This window comes from Argiope bruennichi, chromosome 10 (genome assembly GCF_947563725.1).
Source record: "Argiope bruennichi chromosome 10, qqArgBrue1.1, whole genome shotgun sequence".
Lineage (NCBI taxonomy): Eukaryota > Metazoa > Arthropoda > Arachnida > Araneae > Araneidae > Argiope > Argiope bruennichi.
The window spans coordinates 1,607,517-1,629,039 of NC_079160.1; the positions used below are offsets into that span (position 1 = coordinate 1,607,517).

A 21,523-nucleotide genomic window follows, 5' to 3' on the forward strand; every position below is an offset into this window, starting at 1 on the left:
TGGATTTAATTATGACAATTTAACTACAAAATTTCTTCATATAGTAGTTGATCATGCAATTAGATATATTTGGACTTTTGCTTCCAAAAATGAAAATTCTGAAATTTATATTAATATATTAAGGCAAGTTTTCCAAATTATTAAACGATAGAAATGGTGCTTTTGCCTCAAACATTTTCTCAGAAATTACAAGTGTCAAGCATCTGTTAACCTCTTCACATCATCCACAAACTCATGGGAAATGTGAAAGAGTTAACCAGTCAATAGTAACTAAATTAAAGCACATGGTCAATTCTTCTACTAAAATTCCTTGCACTAGACTTTTAAAACAAGTAATCAATGAATATAATTTAATATCTTATTCAGTTACAAAATTTCCTCCTGCATATTTGTTATTTGGCACTTTACCTTATTCTCCTCCCTTAACTCAAAATCAATTCTATCCTCCAGTAGAAGCCAGAAAATTAGCTAAAGATAATACAATAAAATATGATAAAAATAAAATAAGATATAATGCTAGATTTATAGATTCTTCATTAAAACCTGATGACATTGTAATGTATGAGGAATTTAATTATCCAAATCGTAAAAATTTATCTCCAGTATTTTCAGGTCCATATGAAATAGTAACTGAAATTTCAGATGTAAATTATGAAATAACTAAGCAAAATGGATTAACAAACAAAGCTACTGATATTGCCCATGTATCAAAATTAAGAACATATTACCCACCAGAAAAATTAAAATTAAGTCATGAATAATAATTTAAAATTAAAAAAAAATTTTCCCATGTTTTTTCCACATAAATCCCAACTTAGGTTGGCATGATGTCTCCACTCATAAGAGTTAGTTTTTCTTTTCTTTATGATGATGATGTGATAAGTGCCATCACAAAATAAATTCAGTCTTATTGAGACTTCACAGCCTTATTGAGATGCGAGTATAGAGTCAACCTCACAATTAATTTCTATCTCTTTGTATTTTTGTCCCGGATATGTTGTTCTCCACTTAGGAAACAAATATTCCTGGATGAGAGTAGAAAGAGAATAAAAATTACATTCTTCTAATTTTGGGTCATTCAGTTTCACCCACTACTAGAACTTAGTGGACAAGGTTTAACTAGCCACCACTAATTGGCTAACAAGTGGGCTAAAGTTTTTCTTTTAAAATTGCACATTTTCATGCCATTTGTTTTGAGTATTAATGTTTATAATAAAAGTATTTTGAATATCATATTATTTTCATATTCAAGTGTTTCATACAAAATCAGAAATATGTTGATATTTTATTATTATATAAGTTCTGTTTATTATTCAATTATTTTATATCAAATTTGATAATTTTGATGAGCATTCTACTATTAAAGGACACTGTGAGCAAGCATTCTTTAGAGACATTCCTCACCAAATAGTGACAATCTTACAGACTGAGGGACAAGAGACTGAGTTTCTGCAGAAAATCAATTTTATATTGCACATTTTAATATTCTTATTCTTGGTGTTGTTGAATATTTAAATAATCTAATATTTCCACAGATATCACTTTTTCTTTTTTTATATTTTAGATAATCTTGTTCAAAATGATTTCTGTAGTAATGTAAAGGTAAGGGAAACTTAAGTATCACTTTTAATATACCTTTAAATTTTAGCTTCTTGCTTCAACACCACTGTGTGTCGAAGGGCCCCGACGCACTTCCTTAGTCTTGCAGTGTGTGTGTAGGGGGGGGGGAGGCAAATTGTAATGATATTTTAAAAATTTAATTTCATTAATTTTCTTATTTTTAGCTCAATTTAGTCCATTCTAAAATATTCTCTTATTTCCTGATCCCATTTCATTTTTTCTATCTAATTAATTCAACAGAAGCTTTGTAAAATTGCTGAATCGTTCCCACACTGAGTAAAGGGACAAAATACCGCTGACTAAATAAATTCTTTTTTAAAAGATCCCTGTGTTTCCATTGCCTGTTCGGGGGGTGTAGCAAAAATCCCTATCGAAATGCCATTGTATATAAGCACTGTAGAGAAATATTTTATCTATCAATATATCATGTTATATAAGACCATGGATAAAATATTCATGAACTTTTTCTCATTCCGCTCTGTATCATTCTGTGTAATGTGATTATGCTCGTCGCTCCTGCTTGTACATAATGCGTGCCTCTCCGAGATGAAAAAAAAAAAAAATCTAAATTCTCTTCAATGTCTTCAAAACTGCCTTTTGCTTTTAAAAAATTATATGCTTACATATTATATATATATATATGTGTGTGTGTGTGTGTGTAACACTTTTCCCATGTTATCTTGTTAACGAGACAACTAGAATAATTTTGTTCAGATTTTAACTAGCTTGGAATAAGCTATAAGAAATGTAAAAACCTTTTGATGAGTTTATAGATGAACCATCTAGCCTATTGGGGATGGAAATGGTAAGGGGTTGAAATTTTCAATTCACTGTAACTCCTTTAATATTGAAGCTAGAAAAATAAACTGAATAAGCTAAATCAGCACCTCTTTAAGATGGACAACTTTTGTATTTAAAGTTTTTCGACAGCTGCAACTGCTTCGAAATTAGAGGCTCAAAATGTGATTTTCAAGTTCCTAATTGACAGTTTTTAACATCAAAAATTTATGTTGACAATTTTGAAAAAAAATAAATAAATAAATGAAATTTGTTATGTAGTTTGTCGTTACAATAGTAGTTTTGTGTCAAATTTAGATGTGAATCGCAGAAAAGCGTTCAAAACACATTCTCGAAATAGACTAAGTAAAAATGCGAGATTCATGCCAAAGAACAGTATTTTTTAACTATAACTAGATCTGCAATTCGTAAGTATTTTACATGGCACTGGTGAACGCCATACAAAGTATTCGTAGCCTTATCCAAGGTCTACAATTTTATGCGGGGAGATAATTGGATGATATGCAAGAATGTTTCAGGAAGACCATTCCTATTGGTTTTTGAGTAAGGATTGAAAGAAATTTTTAAATAGTAAATTACATGAAAAGGAATATACCTTTCCCTTCCAGTTTGTACAGATGAATTATTTTATTTTTTTTCATTTCCTTCAGTATTTATATAAATTTAAAAAAAATGTAAGGAAAAAAAAATCAAGAATTGTATTAAAAAAATAAATAGTATTACATTTCCGATTCCTGTTTTGAAATTCAGTAAGTAATATTAAATCAGGTTACTATTGTCAACTGTTATATATCTTAATTGAATTACATATATAATACATGCATGCTTAGCAAGGGAAAGTGGTACAGAACATATGATATTTTAGTCTTGATTCATGACATAGAATTCATGACAGAGAATTTTGAAACATAGGTAACTTTTATGACATCTTAAATTCATCTTTTCAATCATATATTCAACTAATACATAATTTCTCACCTTACCCTAATTTTAATAATTTTTTAAATATGATTTTCAATATAGTTTTCATTGATAGAATTTTAGTCAAATCCAATTCATTATTTATCAAATAGCTAAATCATTTTTTATTACATTTTAAATAACTTTTTAATCAAAAAATTTATTTTATTCTTAAACAATTAATGGGCAGTAATGATTTTACAATTTGAAAAGATCAGATTTCCATTTATCTTTTTGTATGATAAGGTAATAAGTATATTTTGGAATTAGATTAGTCATATGTTACTTATCAAGAATATATGAATTATTTAGGATATCTTAATAACTTCTAAAGCTATAGATATTTTTAGTTACATATTTCATATGCAAGTGAAAATTATATTTACTTTATGCGTTGAGAAATCTGTAATTATCGATCGAAATTAATCTTCAATGCCATATAACCATTATTTGATTTTAATACATAAAAAATTAGTATATATCAAATTTCTTTTCTTCCCAAAATTTTAACATTTTTAGTTATTTACAGCTTATGGTTGCAACAGTTTTTTCTCTATGTATGTTATGAAAATTTAAATTTCAGAACTATATTTGATATGCAGCGAATTTTTATTTTATGTAGTTAAATTATTAGATAGCAACCATGATTCCCCCCCCCCTCCCTAAAATCTAAGTCTACTTAGTTCTGCTTTTCATAAGATGTTAATTTGCTTAATTTCAGAATAAAAGCATTCATAATAATTAATTTATTTTTCAATTCTAAGCAAAAATGCTCATTTATAACTATTACATCGCTTTATTATATCATACAAACATTGTTAAATTTTAATTTAAAACAGTTTAATGTCATTTTTTGCACATTTATAATTTTACACTTTTGATAAAATTTTACAGTTTAGTTTAGCGACTATAATCAGAATAGTTACTTTTATGTGAAAAAGAAATCCAACTCCAGTCAACTATTTTGTGATTAGCTAAATAATGTGCTATTATTGAAAGTTAATTAAATTCATACTTGAAAAATGATAAATAATTATAATTAAATCTTGTATTTTTTGGAAAATTAATCTGCCAAGCGACTTTTTAACAGTTAAATATAAAATGCATAACCTAAGAGCTATAAAACATGCAGTAAAGTTTCATTTTGGAAAACATGCAGTAAAGTTTCATTTTCATCTTACACATCCAAATTTAATTCAAAAACTAATATAATTTAATGGAATATTTAGATTTTTTTTATTTTTCAATTTATTTATCAGGGTTTTTTTTATTATTATTATTATTCTCTGTCAATAACTGCTTTCAGCACAGAAAAAATGAAATAAGTTCAATAATTAAATAAAAATTAGGTCACATTATTAAAACAATCAATTTATTAAGTGAAATATTTGCTATTTTAAATTTTTGTATACATTTCATGTTATATATATACTTATGTAAATATTTACATAAGCTTTAAAACTTACAAATATTAGCCAACAATATCAACATTTTATTTTGGTCATAAAACACATCTTTGGGATGTTTTATCTTGCATCTGCAAAGGCTTTGTTTTACATTTTAATAACCAATATTAAATATTAGAAAAGAAATAACATATAACTCATGTGGCGGTAAAGCAGGGTGAGTCATGGTTTAGACCTCAGGTTTTAGGCAGGGAATATGATATTTATTTGGCTTCAAAGGGTAAACAAAAAGTAGAGTCGACGAATTGAAAAAGGGGTTCAATAAAAATGAATGGATAGCTAATGCTTATTGTGAAATAATTAGGGATCAGGAAACTAATGGAATAATTGAAGAAGGTGGTAGGGATAGGAATGAATATTTCGTGCCTCATAGAGCAGTGGTCAGAGCGAATAAGGAAACAACTAAAGTTCACGTGGTTTTCAATTGTGGCTCCAAATCTGGACAAAACGTATCACTTAACGATTGTTTAGAGGCTGGTCCGAATTTGAATCCTAACATTCTTGAGGTTATAATGAATTTTAGGAGATTTAAGGTTGCATTTCATGGGGACACAGAAAAGGCATTTTTAATGATAGGAATGGCTCTTTAAGATCGTAAATTTTTGAAATTTCTGTGGAATGGAGGTAGCGATCACGAGGACTATAGAATTATGCAGATGACTAGATTACCCTTCGGATGCAAAACTTCTCCATTTATTTTGAGTGCAGTTATTAAACATCACATTGCAAAATTCGAAGCCGAAAGACCCGATTCAGTGTCAATGCTAAATTCTGGTTTGTATGTAGATGGTTTGTATTTTGGTGCGGATAGTGTGATGGAAGCGTTTACGTTATCATCAGATGCTGTGACAATTTTGAGAAGTGGTGGGTTTAAATTGAGAAAATTAAGGTCCAACAGTAGTGACTTGAGAGCTTTGTGGGTCAAAAACAGATTTTGTGAGAGTGAAGAAGGCATTGAGTTGAAAATGCTGGGGCTAAATTGGAACCCCGACAAAGATGTTTTGTCGTTGGAAGTGAAAGGGTTGGTGGATAGTTTAAGAGGTTTGGACAATGCCAAGTGTTGTGTTTTATAGACTGCAGCAAGAATTTTCGATCCTGTGGGATTGATTGCACCCTTCGTAGTGAGAATTAAGTGTATATTACAAGAGATCTGGGAAAGGGGTATGGACTGGGATGATGATTTACCAGAGGATTTACGACTTAAGTGGATTACATGGTGTAACGAAATTAGGACGTTGAAGGAAATAGTTATTCCTAGGAATTGCTTACAGGATTGTGGGAAAGGATTGGCAGAAATTCATATATTTTGCGATGCATCGCTCAGGGCCTATGGGGCAACATCCTATACAAGGTATGTCGATAACACTGGAAAACGTAGAGTGTCCTTTTTGATGTCAAAAAATAGAGCAGCTCCACTTAAAACATTAACGTTACCTAGGTTGGAATTGATGGCTGCTGTGATACGGGTTAGACTTGCGAAATTTCTAGAAGGTGTTTATTATAAAATTGTTGGAAAATTCATATTTTGGACAGATTTTCAGATAGTGTTGTATTGGATTAGAGGCAATGCCAAAAGGTGGAAGCAGTTTGTGGCGAAACGTGTTGCAGAGATGAGATGCAGGAAAAGTCGAATCCGAATGATTGGTTTTATTGTTCATCGGCAGATAACCCAGCAGATTTGCTCACTAGAGCAGTTGAAAATTTGGTATCCAGTCAAAAATGGTGGTATGGGCCCAACTGGTTGTTGCAGAATTGTAATTATTGGCCGGAAAAATCAGTTAAGCAATCGCAGGTAATTCAGAAATATTGAGGAAGCAAAAAGCAGATTCGGTTGTTTGTTTTGTTGTTAAGGTGGAGGTTATCGAGGAGCTTTGGAATAAAATTTCAGTTTGGAGTAGATTGCAAAATGTGGTTGCTTGGTGTTTGAGATTCGTGGGAAATAGTAGAGGAAATAGGGTTTCAACACCGTATTTGGAATGCTTGGAGTTGAAAGAGTCGCATGATAGGATTATACATTTGGTTCAGAAGGTTGCATTTTTGACCGAAATTTCCATACTAGAGAAAGGAAATGTGTTGAGTGCAGGTAAATTGATTCAGCTTAATCCATTTTTTAATAGTAAAGGACTTCTCAGGGTTGGGGGAAGAATTGGAAACTCCAGTTTGCCAGCGAATGTAAAGCATCCTTTGATATTACCAAAACAGCATCCAGTAACAACTATGATTATAAGATTGTACCATTTAAAATATCTTCGTGCAGGAGTTCAATCAGTTCATTCTGCAATTAGACAGGTCTATTGGATTTTGTGAGCAAGATCATCCACAAGAAAAATTGTGAGAAACTGCGTCATCTGTGCGCGGTTTCTTGCAGAATTTTCGAAGCAAATAATGGCCGACTTGCCTGCGTCCCGTGTCATACCAGGTAGAGCGTTCCTGAGAGCCGGTACAGAATTTTGTGGACCATTTCTGATCACTCCTCATCGTGGAAGAGGTCTGAGACCCGTGAAGATGTACGTCTGCGTCTTCGTTTGTTTCATCACGAAAGCGGTTCACCTGGAGCTCGTCAGTGACCTGAGTACTGATGCGTTTCTTGCATCCTTCAAGCGCTTCATTGGACGCAGAGGGAAACCCGTCGAGATATTCAGTGATTGTGGGACCAATTTCGTTGGGGCTAAACATGTGCTGAAACTATGGAGTTCGGAGGCGATTGGTCGGTATTTGGCCAACGAAGGTGTTGTCTGGAGGACAAATGTTCCATCGGCTCCACATTTCGGCGGACTCTGGGAGTCCGTCTGTGCAATCGATGAAGTATTATTTGAAACGAGTAAGACTCTTCATTAGTGAGGATGTCAAATCCTCACTAATGAAGAATTTTCAACCGTTCTAGTGGAGACCGAGGCAGTACTAAACTCCAGACTATTGGTTGCTGCGTCGGATGATCCCAATGATTTTTCAGTGATTACGCCTGGCTATTTCCTTATAGGGTCAGAATTACAGAAAATCCCGGAGCCTGATCTGACGGATCAAAAGATCTCGATTCGAGATAGACTAAAACTGATAAGTCAGATTTCACAGTCCTTTTGGAGATCCTGGTCCAAGGATTATTTAACCCAGTTGCAAGTGAGGAACAAGTGGAAAACTCCTTGTGCAAATTTAAAGGTCAACGATTTGGTGTTAATAAGAGATGACAATCTACATCCAATAAAGTGGAAAATGGCAAGAGTGATAGAGACCTTTGAGGGAACTGATAACTACGTTAGAGCAGTTAATCTAAAAACTGCAAATGGAGGGTTAAAAAGACCCATCCATAAACTAGTCAAACTTCCTATTCACATTACTTGATTTTGTATATTTTTTGTATTTTAAAATATTTTAATGTAAGATAGTCCATTTTTGTAATCTGTTTAATTATAAGTGTTTGACCTTTTGATGACATTCGTCATCGGGGACCAGTGTTAAGAATTAATTCTTTTTCCGAAAGAGGGCGCTGCGTCACCACCCAAATAATCCCGATTGTGAGAAATGTATCATTCGAGTATGTGTGTGTGTATCTATGATGACTAAAATAAAACCAATAGCGAAAATGGTGTTTCCTGTTCTTTCCTGTAGTTGTTGGGGTGAGTTTTGGTTTCGTTTTCTTATAACTTAATTGCAAATACAGAGTCTTTGAATTGCCTTTTTATAATGAAAATGTATTTCAAGAATTCAGATTCTCTCTTATTGAATTAAACAAAATAATTTAGCAATCAATATCGCATTAATTGAAAAAAAAATGAAAGCAGGATATTATCTAAAATTCTTACTTTTTATGCTGAATAATAATAAAAAAATTACAAAAAGAAATAATAATAATTTTTAAAAATTGAAAAATACTGTTTTAATATTAAATGAAGACACAAACATTAGAACAATACAATTTTGAAAAAAAAAAGTAAGAATTTGCCACTAATATATCAGATTTTTATGAAATTTATACTTAAAGTGTAAAGATGATTCTTAATTAACTAATTATTATCAAATAATGTGCAGCAATTACATAATACATTAAATAAACTTTACCTTATTAAAATTCTGAAACTGAACAAATTTATTAAACATATCTCAATTAGGAAAAGTTGTCAAATGCTGCTTTTTTCTCTGAAAAATGATCAAAAACTGACAAGATTACCATTTTCATTACTTTGCAATTAGTATTAAATCCAAGAAATTGGATATTTCTACTACCATCTTAAAATGTAGTGAAAATATCTGGTTAATAGTTCATTATTTTATCCATATCATCCTTCATTACAGTGCAGTTTAGCCAAGAATGGCTCTAGCATTAAAAAAAAAAAAAAAAAAAAAAAAAACCAAAGCCTTCATTACAGCAATGTTTTTAAAGCTTGTGATTCCTGTACTGTGTGTTTTAATTGCTAGCAAAATTTATTTCCAGTTTTTCTGATTCAATTTAATTTTGTAAGACTGATTTTTCTCCTTATATTCAATTTTTTTCTCTTTACACTTATGCCTATTAAATATTATACTTATAGATACTATTAAGTTATACTAAATATTATTCTCCTGATTTTTTTTATATAATCTGTTTCTTCTTATTAACTTAAAAATATCTTCAAGCATTCATGACTTGATTGTCAATGTCAAAGAAAGAGTTTACAAAGGGAACTTAAATAAGGATTTGGATTTTGGAAATGTTGAGATAAATTGAATAATCCAAGAGAAAAAAATAGGAATCTATGGAGTGCAAGTTTAAAAATACATACTTTTCTCTTAGATGCTACAATTTTATTCCTATTTATAGCTCCTGACAATGATCTGAGGAGACATATCCTGCCCACACTCTCCTAATTACTAAATATTCAGATATAACTTTATTAAATTTTCATTAATTACACTAAACTTTGACATTTTTATATCAATTTACAATTTAAAAGTTTGTTATCAATAAAAATCAGGCCCAGAAAAAAAATTCTGCTGTTATAAGAGTTTTTGATAACTATTCTATAGCTTAACATTGGAAGGAACTAAATTTATTCCCTTAAGAACACCAACATATTCACTCTTTGTGAGCCTAAACTTTGTATTATCAAATAACTTTGTCCTTAAAATGGAATGTAAGTGCATTGATATTTGTTAAGGCATTCTCTACCCCTAAAGCATTTATATCTCTTTCCCTTGCCAACTGTCAGAAAGTTAGTTTTACTTTGAAATTGTTACTAATACCTAAAATTTTGTTAGTTAATTCACCTGATCTTCTTCACTTCCAGCTTCCATAAGTGATTGTTGAATAGCATACTGAAGGAGTTCATCATCTTCATCAATGCTCAGAGGACGAAGAGCATCAGAACCTAGAGAAGGAATACTACTATTTAACAAGTCTGCAATCCAATAATAATAATAATAATAATAAAATTAATCCAAAAGACAATTAATGTATCTCAATTAACTATATTAATTCGGAGCACTTAACTAGATCCAAGAACTTATACACAGAAAACCTGGTCAATTTAAAGCTTATAGTATTGTAACAAAAAGGGGCTAAAATAAAAACTGCAGAAAAAAAAATTAATTTAAAAAATTAGTATGAGTATCCTTCTATTAATAAAATGCATTGTATACGATAATATAGTCCTACAAAGAATAAAGGCTTAGAAAGAATATTTAATTACAAGCAATCAAAAGATTAAAAAAAAAAAGTGATTTAACTTTTCTTTTTTTTTACTTCTAATCAACCTAACTCGATCTGAATTATAGAACTTTAATATTATATTAACAGAAAATTTAGGTAACTAAGAAAGATTCTGAATCCACTTGATAAAAGTAAGATAAAATTACATAAAATAATATAAGCATTGCAAAATCTAATCCAAAATTCTATTTAAAGTTATATGCAATACAAATGATTAGATTGATATATCTAGGTATTTAAAAATCAACTTGAATGAAAGTACATTATATCTAGGGAAATTTTTCTAGATCAATAATCTTCATTTGAAATCCCCAATTTTAATTTAAACAGATTTTTTTGGCAATGCAAAATGATGTTATTATCTAAATAATAATAATATAATCTTCCTGAACACTCACTGGATAAATAATCAATCTTTTTTTCGAAAATCAAAGCTAACTCTCCATTAAGAACTTCAGCGATTAGCTCTTTAACCTCCTGCAAATGTCACTAAAATTCAGTTTAGGTAAAAGAAAAATCAGGGTTTCTATTCTATGAAACTTGAACTGAATATGTCTTAAATTTTCAAATATGTACTGTAATTTTATTTACTATTATTGTAAGAGTTGTTGATATTTGTTCATTTATTTCAGAGGAAAGAAAGTTGGAAATAATCGTCTATAAAATAAAGATCCTTATTATGATCTGCTATTTTTTTAAAAATTTCTTAGTCATTTGCAGCAAGTTTTAAACAAAACGTTTTTTTTTATTTATTTTTGCAATGGTTTTTTATTGTATTTTCTCTCAAATTTACTTTGATTATTTTAATTTGATTTATTTTAATGTATTTAAATAATTTATAGGAAGTATGATAATTAATTTTCCATATGTGAAGTTATGACACTCAATAATCATTTCATTTCATTTTTTAAATAATATATTTTTAATCTTTTTATTTTTATAAGGTGCAAAATTAAAAGAAGGGGATTTTTTTTCCTTCAAATATATTCCAAAAGTAAGGAGTTAATTTAAATGGAGTCAGTTCACAAGATGTCGCAATTACATGGTGAATATCTATGTATGCATATAACACCTAACAGCATACTATTATACACTATGTTGTATGTCCCATTCATTTTTTTTCCAGCTTTTTTAGACACTCAATGGTTTCTAAAATTAAATTGGTGTTGTGCATGGAATAAATATGAATTGACCCTATTAGAAGAGTATGTTGAGAACAAAGCAAAGCAAAAAGACCCATGAAAAAGAGGGTGAAGCAAATTTTATGTGTAGCTTTTCATGCAAACATCCAGTTTAACCTAAAGACTAAACATTTATACTTTTACATGCACTAGTTTTACCGAACCTGAAATGCAATTTAACGCACCTGACGCATTTAGCTTTCCAAGATCTTCAATTAGCTATTTAACTTCTTGCTACACTGGAGACAGGGCAATACAAATCAATGTGATTGTAAACAGAATTTTTTAAAAAAAAATCAATAGAATGATAAGCATATAATTATTATTAATGTCTTCCAAATTGACAAGTCAAATTTAGAAACAAATCATTTATCTACTACAAATGATTTTGAAACATAAACAATGAAATTTTTATACTTTATTTTTTCATGAAAAAAATTATAATTTGAAGGGAAGTCTTCATTTAATATTTATAAAACAAAGATAAAAATATGTTTGATATAAAAATTTAAAATAAAAAGATTTAAAAATCAGAAAATTTAAAATGCATTAAAGTTTTGCATTATGAATAATTTTATATTACATTTATTTAATGAAATAAACATTTACTTATTTTGCATTACATTTTATAAGCTTTTTATTCTTATGAGGGAAAAAAATACTTAAAAGGCTTTGTTAAAGGAGCAACAGAAAATTTTCCTTGCATAAGAAATACCGACTTACTGATTCTTAAAAAAATACATATTTATTCAGTTATAATAAATGTAACAAAACACAACATTTCAAAAATTTACTTAACCAAGGAATTATGTATAGAAATTAAATTATCAAAAATACGAAATAGCATAACAGAAGAAATAAATTAGCAAAATTTCATTTATAACATAAATTAAAGGAATTTTAATTTTATAACTACTAGACATAGATTACAAGAACATATACTTTGATATTATTATATTAAAAGGTCCAAATCAATAATTATACAAGCACATAATAAGAAAGTAACAATTTCAGACTGAACAATTTTAATATGTAACAATAATTAAAAAATTAACATCTTGAGAACATGTTTATATTAATTTCTTTCTAGATAAGAAAAAAAATTAATTTTTATAATAATGTAGCAACTTATAAACAGTTTCTTTTGAAAAGTATATGTTCAATAAATATCAATTTAATTTCTAATTCAGAGTTTTAAGAAAACAGTAGAATTTACAAATATTGTAAATCTATACTTATATAAAGTTCAACGTGTGTGTGTATGTATGTGTGTTGGCACTCTACAGATCAGACCATTTGACCTACAGCTACCAAATTTGGTACATGTATACCTTGGAGGTCGGGAATGTGCACCTGGGGTTCCTTTTTTATGAATTTTTAATTAGAATTTTAATTCTTAATTAAAAACTAACTTTCCCGCAAAAAATCTTTTTCATTTCCCCACTGCCAAATGAGTAAGGCTTCAGTTTTTTTTCCCAACAGTAATGATGCTAGGGTTAATATTTTTCGGCCAATTATTTCAAACGATTCTGTTTATTTTCTTAATGTTTGATGCATTTAGAATTAAACATTGCTAATTAATCGATCTTTCAGATTCATTCTGAAGTACTTGTGAATTAAAATAAAACAGAATAAAGGAAATTAGAAATTTCTAATCTGCGTAGTGTTACCCCAACTGGTGTAGAAAAATTCAGGCATTTGCGTTGCCGTAACTGGCGATGGAAATTCACGCATGCGCATTGTGTTCTGATTGTTGAGAACGGATGCGGATTTGATTTAAATTATTTTTAGGTTAGTTGTATGCGTTTGTAATTAAATTGTATTTATGTTAGTTATATATATTTTGTATATGCTTATAGTTTTAAGTAAATCGTTTTTTAAGTAGTTTTTTTAACCTGTTTTCAACCGATTATTTTAAACAATTCGTTTTCTTTTCTTAGTGTTTGATGCATTTAAAATTAAACATTCTTAATTAATCGATCTGGTCATGATGAATCTGAGAATATTTTGTTGACAAATTCTTGAAATATTATATAAATTAAAAAAGATATTCTTTAGTGCCCATAAAGTTTAATTGCTCAGTGACTGTGTTTTCAGTAATCAGATTATAAAAAAATGCTTTGTTTCAGTAAAAAATATATTATATTAATTGCAGATTAATCCTTTCTACTTTAATTTAAAGTATAAATTCTATAGGAGCTAACAGCAAATTAGAGAGATACGTATTACTTTATGACTGAAGGCCTTTATAATATTATATGAGTGAATTAATTATATGACTATCAAAATTTGAAGTTTTAAAATATTTTGATGAAGAAGCTATTAAAGTAGGAATTGCATAAAATATTTAATTATTAAAATTTTAACGAACATTAAGATTGGCGAACATGCTGGTCGCCAAAGGCGGCTAGTATAATATAAATAGAGGTTAAACTGGATGCTGCAAATTTGCTTGATTACAAATTCTTTTTTTAATTACCTAAATTTAAAATATTTAAAGTGACTAATGCTTAGTATGTTAAAAATCCTAGATTTAAATGATCCACAAACATATTATTTCAGTTAGCTGATGTATCTTGTTGATGGCATGTTTTGAAAGACTCAAGACGACAGAGATTGCTAGTCAACCTAAAATCCAGAAGTGCTACAAAAAACATTTCTCAAAGGATGAGATACATTTCCTGACCAAAACCAACAGGATATTCTCCCTTTAATTCTTTACAAAATTTGGACCTTTTGTGTTTAATATTATAGAGTAAAGAGAATCAAGTATGAAACTTGGACTTATTCCCATCATCCTATTGGATACAAAATTTATGTTTTCGAAGAGCAAAATTCATTTATTATGCTTATTGTAGTTTGGAGTTACTATATTTACATACGTATACACAGTCTGTTCAAATGATAGATGTAGTCAAAATTAAAGATGTATCAATAATTTTAGAATAAAGATCATATACTAAAATTGATTCATCTGACTTGCTACGATTATGAGATCATAATCACATATGAATAAAGAGAATAGTAGATGGTCAGTCATTCAACAGATCTGATCTAAACTCAGAAAAAAATAAATGCTGAATTTTATCTTTTTAACTCATTGTGCTTTTGAGTAATTGTGCTCATACATATACTTATAGAATATTGATAAAATTTTCCCTCAATTTCATTTATCTACTATGTAGTTTTCTGAATTATTAAATTCATAGTCATAATTCATTAAATCATAATTTTTTAATCATTTAGAATAGTAAATGAAACAAGCAGATTCATCAAACTTTTGATAGCAAATTTTTCTTTCTCTAATAATTATAGGTAACTTTTATCAAACAAAACCTCAAAATCTTTTTTTTTTCACTTAAGCTAAATTAAATGAGCAGCATTTAAAATTTTTATTTAATCCTTTTATCGATTCATGAAAGGAATGTGTAAATATTTGATGGAAATGAAATTTATTTCTGATCCATTAGAACCTCACCTAATCGTACATATCCAGGAGGTACTTCAAAACAACTATCATCTAGTACACAGGCTACAGCTTTATCTTCTTTTATAGGAGTCACTCCAGGAACAGATTCATCAAGTGCAAAAATATTTCCAAAAGTAATACGTGCATTTAGAACATGAAAAAGTGGAATTTCTGTAAAAGAGCAATACATAATTAGGGGGAAAAATAATAACAATTTGATAGTTAAAACTGAGCATAAAAAAGATTTATATCTATACATATAGCATAATTTTGGCAGCTGTTTGTCCCAAAAGAAGACACCTTTGGAATAATTTATTTTTCTGCAGGAGGCATAATTTGTAAACAGGGACGAAAAGCAGAACACATCTGTTTGCAATGGAACACAAATGCAAAGACAAAAATTTTTCACCTTCATGATTTTAATAAGAAATTCTGATAGGTATATGACACATGCCAAGAAGTATCTTAGGTATATTTGAAAAGTGTGTAGGCATTCAAGACATTTAGGCCTTCATTTTGTGCATAAGAATTGCACAAACCCTCAATTTTTTTAAAGCACACGTTAGAAACAATAGCATAAAAAAGAGGAATTTGGATCAAGAAATAAGAGAAAGTTTTAGAATAAAATAGCACAAGCAAATTTATGAAAAAAATTAGGAAATCAATTGATTTAAATTAAATTAAGAAATATCATTATACATATTATTCTCCAAATAATAAATAAACCCATGACAATAAATTTTTGTTTAAAGAAATAAATCATTTCATATTTTTAGAATTGATGATAAAATTATAATTAAATATTTTTTGAATTAGTAAAAATTCAGATATGTTCTAAGGAATCTAAAATTTTTGATCCGTTTGTATAATCTTCCCATTTTCCATAAGAAATAAACATTTAAAGAATATTAAAATGAAATTTATCAGTAAAACAAATATTGTTTACTAAATATTCATGCTTTAAGCTCTACTGAACCATCATCATAATAATAATAAAAAACTGAAATTCGTTTTTCAATTTTGTTTAATATATAGGGATAATCAATATAAAATAGGTGACAATTTTTTTTTCTATCAGTTGAAAATCTTCTAAAAATTAACAAGAGTAATTATTTTTCTACTTAATGGGGAAAAAACCCCCTCCAATCAATTGGCTTGCAGGAATTTATTTAATCCCACTTCTGACACCAAATGTTATAAAAAATTTCTACAACAAAATACCGCCGATCAATCATAATAACGTAACGCATTTAATCGCTATAGTTCAGTAGCTTGCTTGCTGTCTAATCTTCCAGTTTCTTTACTTGTCGGAGACTCCGACTCCTCTCACACACAACTTTTGACGATCCATCCACTTCACTGCAGCTTCAGAGTGCCCCTCTTTTATAGTTCCGGGAGGCGCAGCTAAAATCTTCAGACCAATCAGGGCGTATCTGAGTATATCTTGGTTCCTACTGGATGGATCGTGAAACTTCTTGAACTTTCCAGTATGACCCATTTAGTCACCAAATCGCCAAGCTCTCAGGTAATTGACGCAGCAGCCGCTCGGCACAGATTTTACAACGTTCTTTCTCACGATGACACTATTCGTGCCGGGTAGCAAAATTACAGATTTGTAACATTATGCATACAAATATATCATTTTTTCTCTCAAAATTAAAGGAAGAAAAATTGCCTACCAATAAAATTAACCTAATAAAAAAGCAGATATATGAATTTTAAGATTGTGTAAATGTAATTGTTTTTTGCTATAATATTTTTTTAACGAAAATGTCAATGTTTTATTTTAATTAAAATATTAATTGAAATTTTTAAAAAATTGCTCTAAATTCATATTTTCTCGTTCAAAAGCAGGATTGTCTCAAATTTGGTTGTTCTAATTTTAATGATTTCGTTAATGGACATAAAAATATATGCATAAAAGGCAATGCCACCATTTTAATATAGTGGAGAAAACCAGAATTAAAAAAAATTAATACTTTAATTCAAGCAGTGAAAAGAAATTGGATCATGAAATGAATTACATTTTATTGCAATAATAGACAGTAATGTTAATAAACACAATTAAGAATTGATTTAAAAAAATTAATCTGGCAATCAGCTAGTTCTCACATGTTTACTTACCTACAATACAAATTGCATAAATTTAAAATTTCCCATTTACAACTTAATATGACCGAAAAATGTTGGATTTATAAAAATGGAAATCTATCGGCAAGAAATCTGCCTCTCTGTTCACTGTATGCATGTAAAAATAATAGTTCAAAAACACAACAAGTTAAAGCATATTGACATATGCTTTAATGTTAAAATCATACATCTGTATTGAATTTCAGATTAAATCTGCTGAAGATCTCTGTCGATCTGTAAGTTTGCAAGTATGGGAAATCCATTAGTCAATTAAGAAAAGCAGGCACCAAGAAATAGGGTTGAATCTAAGTATATGACCAAAGAAAGTCCATACCAAGATCAGCATCTTTTAAAATAAAAGCATCAATGGGTAAGTTGTTGCCCTGAAAACTGAACATTCAATTGTAGATCTGTTTCAAATTATAAATTTAATTTCTTTTTATTCTTTCCCAAATCAATGGTTACATTTCGTATTTTGACTTTCATGAACGTATTTGTGGGAATACGTTCATGAAATTTTTTTGAAAAAAGGGGAATCAAAAGGATAATGGCATGAAGGGAGCATATTAGCACCAAGCCAAGCAGGGCACAATGGCATCAGCAGAGCAGGCAGGCCTTATATTTTGAATGATTTTGACAATTTATCTGTCTAATGTTTTTACAGAGCCATAATTCGAAACAGAAAGAGGATGATAACTGAGCTCCGACCCCTTGGGACGTCTTGTTGAAGCAGTAAAAGCGATATTTCATAGTCATATTCAAAAGCTGCTGAAAAGTATTGGGTACCTTTCCATTTGCTAAAATGCTACTGCCAAAAAGCTTCAACTATCTGCCAATATTGAAAATTTTCAGCTGCCAGGAGGAAGCAGATCTCAGAGAATATGTAAAGTGAGTATCAGATGTTTATTTTGATCTCAGTGCAAAAGAAGTGTGCAAATTTGCTTACCAGTGTGCTACTTCATTAAAACAGAAAGTGCCCGATTCCTAGGAGAAAAATCAACAAGCAGGTGAGTACTGTTTCATCTCATTATTTAAAAGGAACTCTTCCTTATCTATTAGAAAGCCTGAAGCAACAAATCTTATTAGGGCTACCTCATTTAATAAAGCAAACATTGCAGCATTTTTTAAACTTTTGACACAGTGTTATGAGAAATACAGTTTCAGACCTGCAAATATATGGAATATGGATGAGACAGAGATCTCAATTATTCAAAAACCAAACCAAGTGATATCACAGTGGGAGCTTAAACAGACTAGCAAAATAACCTGTTGAAAGAGGAAGAACTCTTTCACTTTAACTGTTGCTGTATCTGCTATATAGAAAACAAGATTCCTCCTCTTTTCATTTTTCTGCCTGTGAATCTCAGGGATCAATTTTTCATTGGAGCACCTATAGGCAGCACTGGATGTTGCAATCCATCAGGATGGCTAGAGGAGGAGCATTTTAGGCACTTCGCTGAATACTTTCTTCTGCAGACAAAGTTGACAAAGAAAAGACCATCACTATTGCTACTGAGCAATCATGATTCCTACCTTTTGATTTCAGCACTCAATTACTTGAAAGTGAATGGAGTTGTGGTGTTGAGTTTTCCACCTCATAGCAGCCATAAGTTGCAGCCTCTGGATCACAGTGTGTATGGCCTGCTAAAGAAATATGTGAACAATGCATGTGATTCATGCATAGAAACAATCCTGGAGAAATGATGAAATTTATGATATCCCAAGTATAGTGACTGCTCTCCCACTGTTTAGCGCTGAGAGCAACATAACAGCCAGCTTTACAGGTGCTGAAATAAGTCTATTGAACTCAGACATATTTCCCAATTTCTCTAACAGTTAGATAATGGACTGTCCTCAAGCCACATCTAATGCATCATCTGAGAGTGATTCTTTGGTTTTGGATTGCATTTCTTCTAATCTGATGCCCATTGATCTCGATGAAACTTAAGCAGTAGAGCATGAAAGAAATGGCATTCAATCCCACATACTGTTTTACTGTTGGAAGAACTATGGCCATTAACAAAGGCTGGCACAAGGAAGAAGAAAAGATGAAGGAAGAAGCAAGTTGCTTTTTTGACATATACTCCTATGAAGGATGTATTTCAGGCAGAAAAAGAAGCCTTTATGATAAAAAGATTAAAAACAATTGTGAAAACCAAGACACAATTTTTGCACAATAAAAACAAAGAAGACAAGGTAAAAAATAAAAAGCAACAAAAGAAGAAATACGAAGAAAGAAAATGAAATTCTGGAGGCAAATCTTTTATTCTGAGAGTGAAGAAGAACAGGTGTCTCCCAATGATGAAGACGATTTTGATATCAACTGTGATTTGATTGGGGACTCTGATTTGAATTTAGAAAAAGATTAATGATTTTGTATTGGGGAAGCAGTTAATTGAAGAAAAACAATTTCAAAATTTTTAATTTTAAAACTAAAGAGCCCCAAAGAATGAAAGTGAGCTTCAACGTGAAAACAGATGGAGCATTTGCTCAACCATCACTAAGGTCTAATTATAAAGATAGATGACACTAAAAATGTGAAACAACTGCATTGTTTTTGAACAAATTAATCAGACAAAATACAAATGGAACTATGACAGTCTTATTTTAAGAGTTACTTGAATTGTAGCCCAGAAGCACTTCTACTTCAAAAGGGGATCATAAGAATCTACAACAGTCTGTTATAATTTTAACATTAAAAATGTGATTATCACTTGCAACTAAATAGCAATATGGATTTTGATATTAAAGGATTATTAGGAAATTAAAGGGTAAAGAATTATTTAAGATCATTATTAGGAAATCTAGATTGAATGATTTAAGTATTTTACTAATAGAATGTGATATTTCTGAAAATGCTGATCATACCCAAATCATTGATGAATTTATAATTAAATAAATACCATAAAATATTTAGATAAACATTTCTTATGTCTATAAAATGTATTGCTCTATTTATTTATATTTATAATAACTAAATGCATAAAATTTGCCTCTTATGTTACAAATTAAAATGCAACTTTTTATATTTATTATATAAATAGTATTTCTATAAAAAAATAACAATTAATTAGTATATGGACTTGCACTCTACTTGCCAAAATGTTTTGACTAGCAAATTTGGAATAGGAAAGTGAAAATGTGCATTTCGAAGCAATTAAAAAAATAATTAAAATTAAACTGAATGATGGTGTTTTTAATTTCTTGCATAAGAAGTATAGAGAAAGTATTGTAATTTTCAAAAAAATTCAAAACTCAAGTCTCACGAATTTCCATGTGTCAGATCTCCCTGAATGCAAAAAAGACATTTTTGACATTATGTCTGTCTGTGTACATAATAACAAAAAACATCTTGAGTAAGATGCTGAAATTTGGTACAAGGAATTATGACCAAATTTGTAGATCAAACTCTATTGCATTCTCACTTTTGTACTCTTTCTCTCCCCACGAAAATAAATTCCAGATTTAGGAGATATTCCTAGTAAGTGAAGGTCTCTGCAAAGACTGTTATTACAACCTATGGTTGAATGATTTCTACAAGATATCTCCATTAAACCAATCATGAAGATGTATAAAATTGTAGAACACAATTTGGCAGTAATTTACTAAATTGAAGCAGCTTTTACCATAAGAAAACAGAAAACCTGCTCACAACTTTTGGGATTCAACATTTATACAATTAAGGAATATTTCAAAATTATTTAAAATGTAGCTAAATTAAAGCAAAAAAAGATCTGAATTGTTTAGAACATAAGTAAATAATAAATACCATTCACTATCAATTTTTAAATTAGACTACTTTGTTTGATTTTTAAACTTAAAACAGAACAAGGTTTAAAAACAGAAGCAGACTAACAGTTGGATGCTCCATCATTTAAACCTACTGGCAAGATTTCCTTGTGCAGCAATGTATTATTTTGAAGGTACAAATACAAAGGAAAACAAAAAGAAATATTTCTTCAATGCTACCTGAATCAAGTTTTACAAAAGGAACAAAATCAATCACTCTTTCAAAAGAGCATTTATTTTCTCCTATTAATGAGACAGATTTATGTAAACAATTGATGTCCTCCTCTCCCCCAAAAAATGAGTAACACAAGCTAAATCTGAAGTATTTCCCTTGGCCAAGTATTGTCTTTCTCTTAATTGTAAATACAATTAAGAGAAAGACCTTAGGAGGGTGAAAATAAGATTGCTATTTTCCATTTTGGCTAAG

The 21,523-nt window shown here is 29.7% G+C and overlaps 1 protein-coding gene across 2 annotated transcripts in view; it reads right to left on the bottom strand.

Moving 5' to 3' along the window:
- LOC129987991 (ankyrin repeat domain-containing protein 13D-like) overlaps positions 1–21,523 on the bottom strand; it is a 76,498-nt gene that overhangs the window by 14,346 nt on the left and 40,629 nt on the right. For both annotated transcript variants that reach the window (XM_056096056.1, XM_056096057.1), the window contains 2 exons: positions 15,187–15,348; positions 10,086–10,186 (listed from right to left, as the gene is read on the bottom strand). In XM_056096056.1, the coding sequence (XP_055952031.1) occupies positions 10,086–10,186; positions 15,187–15,348 (263 nt within the window). The remainder of the gene's footprint in view (positions 1–10,085; positions 10,187–15,186; positions 15,349–21,523) is intronic.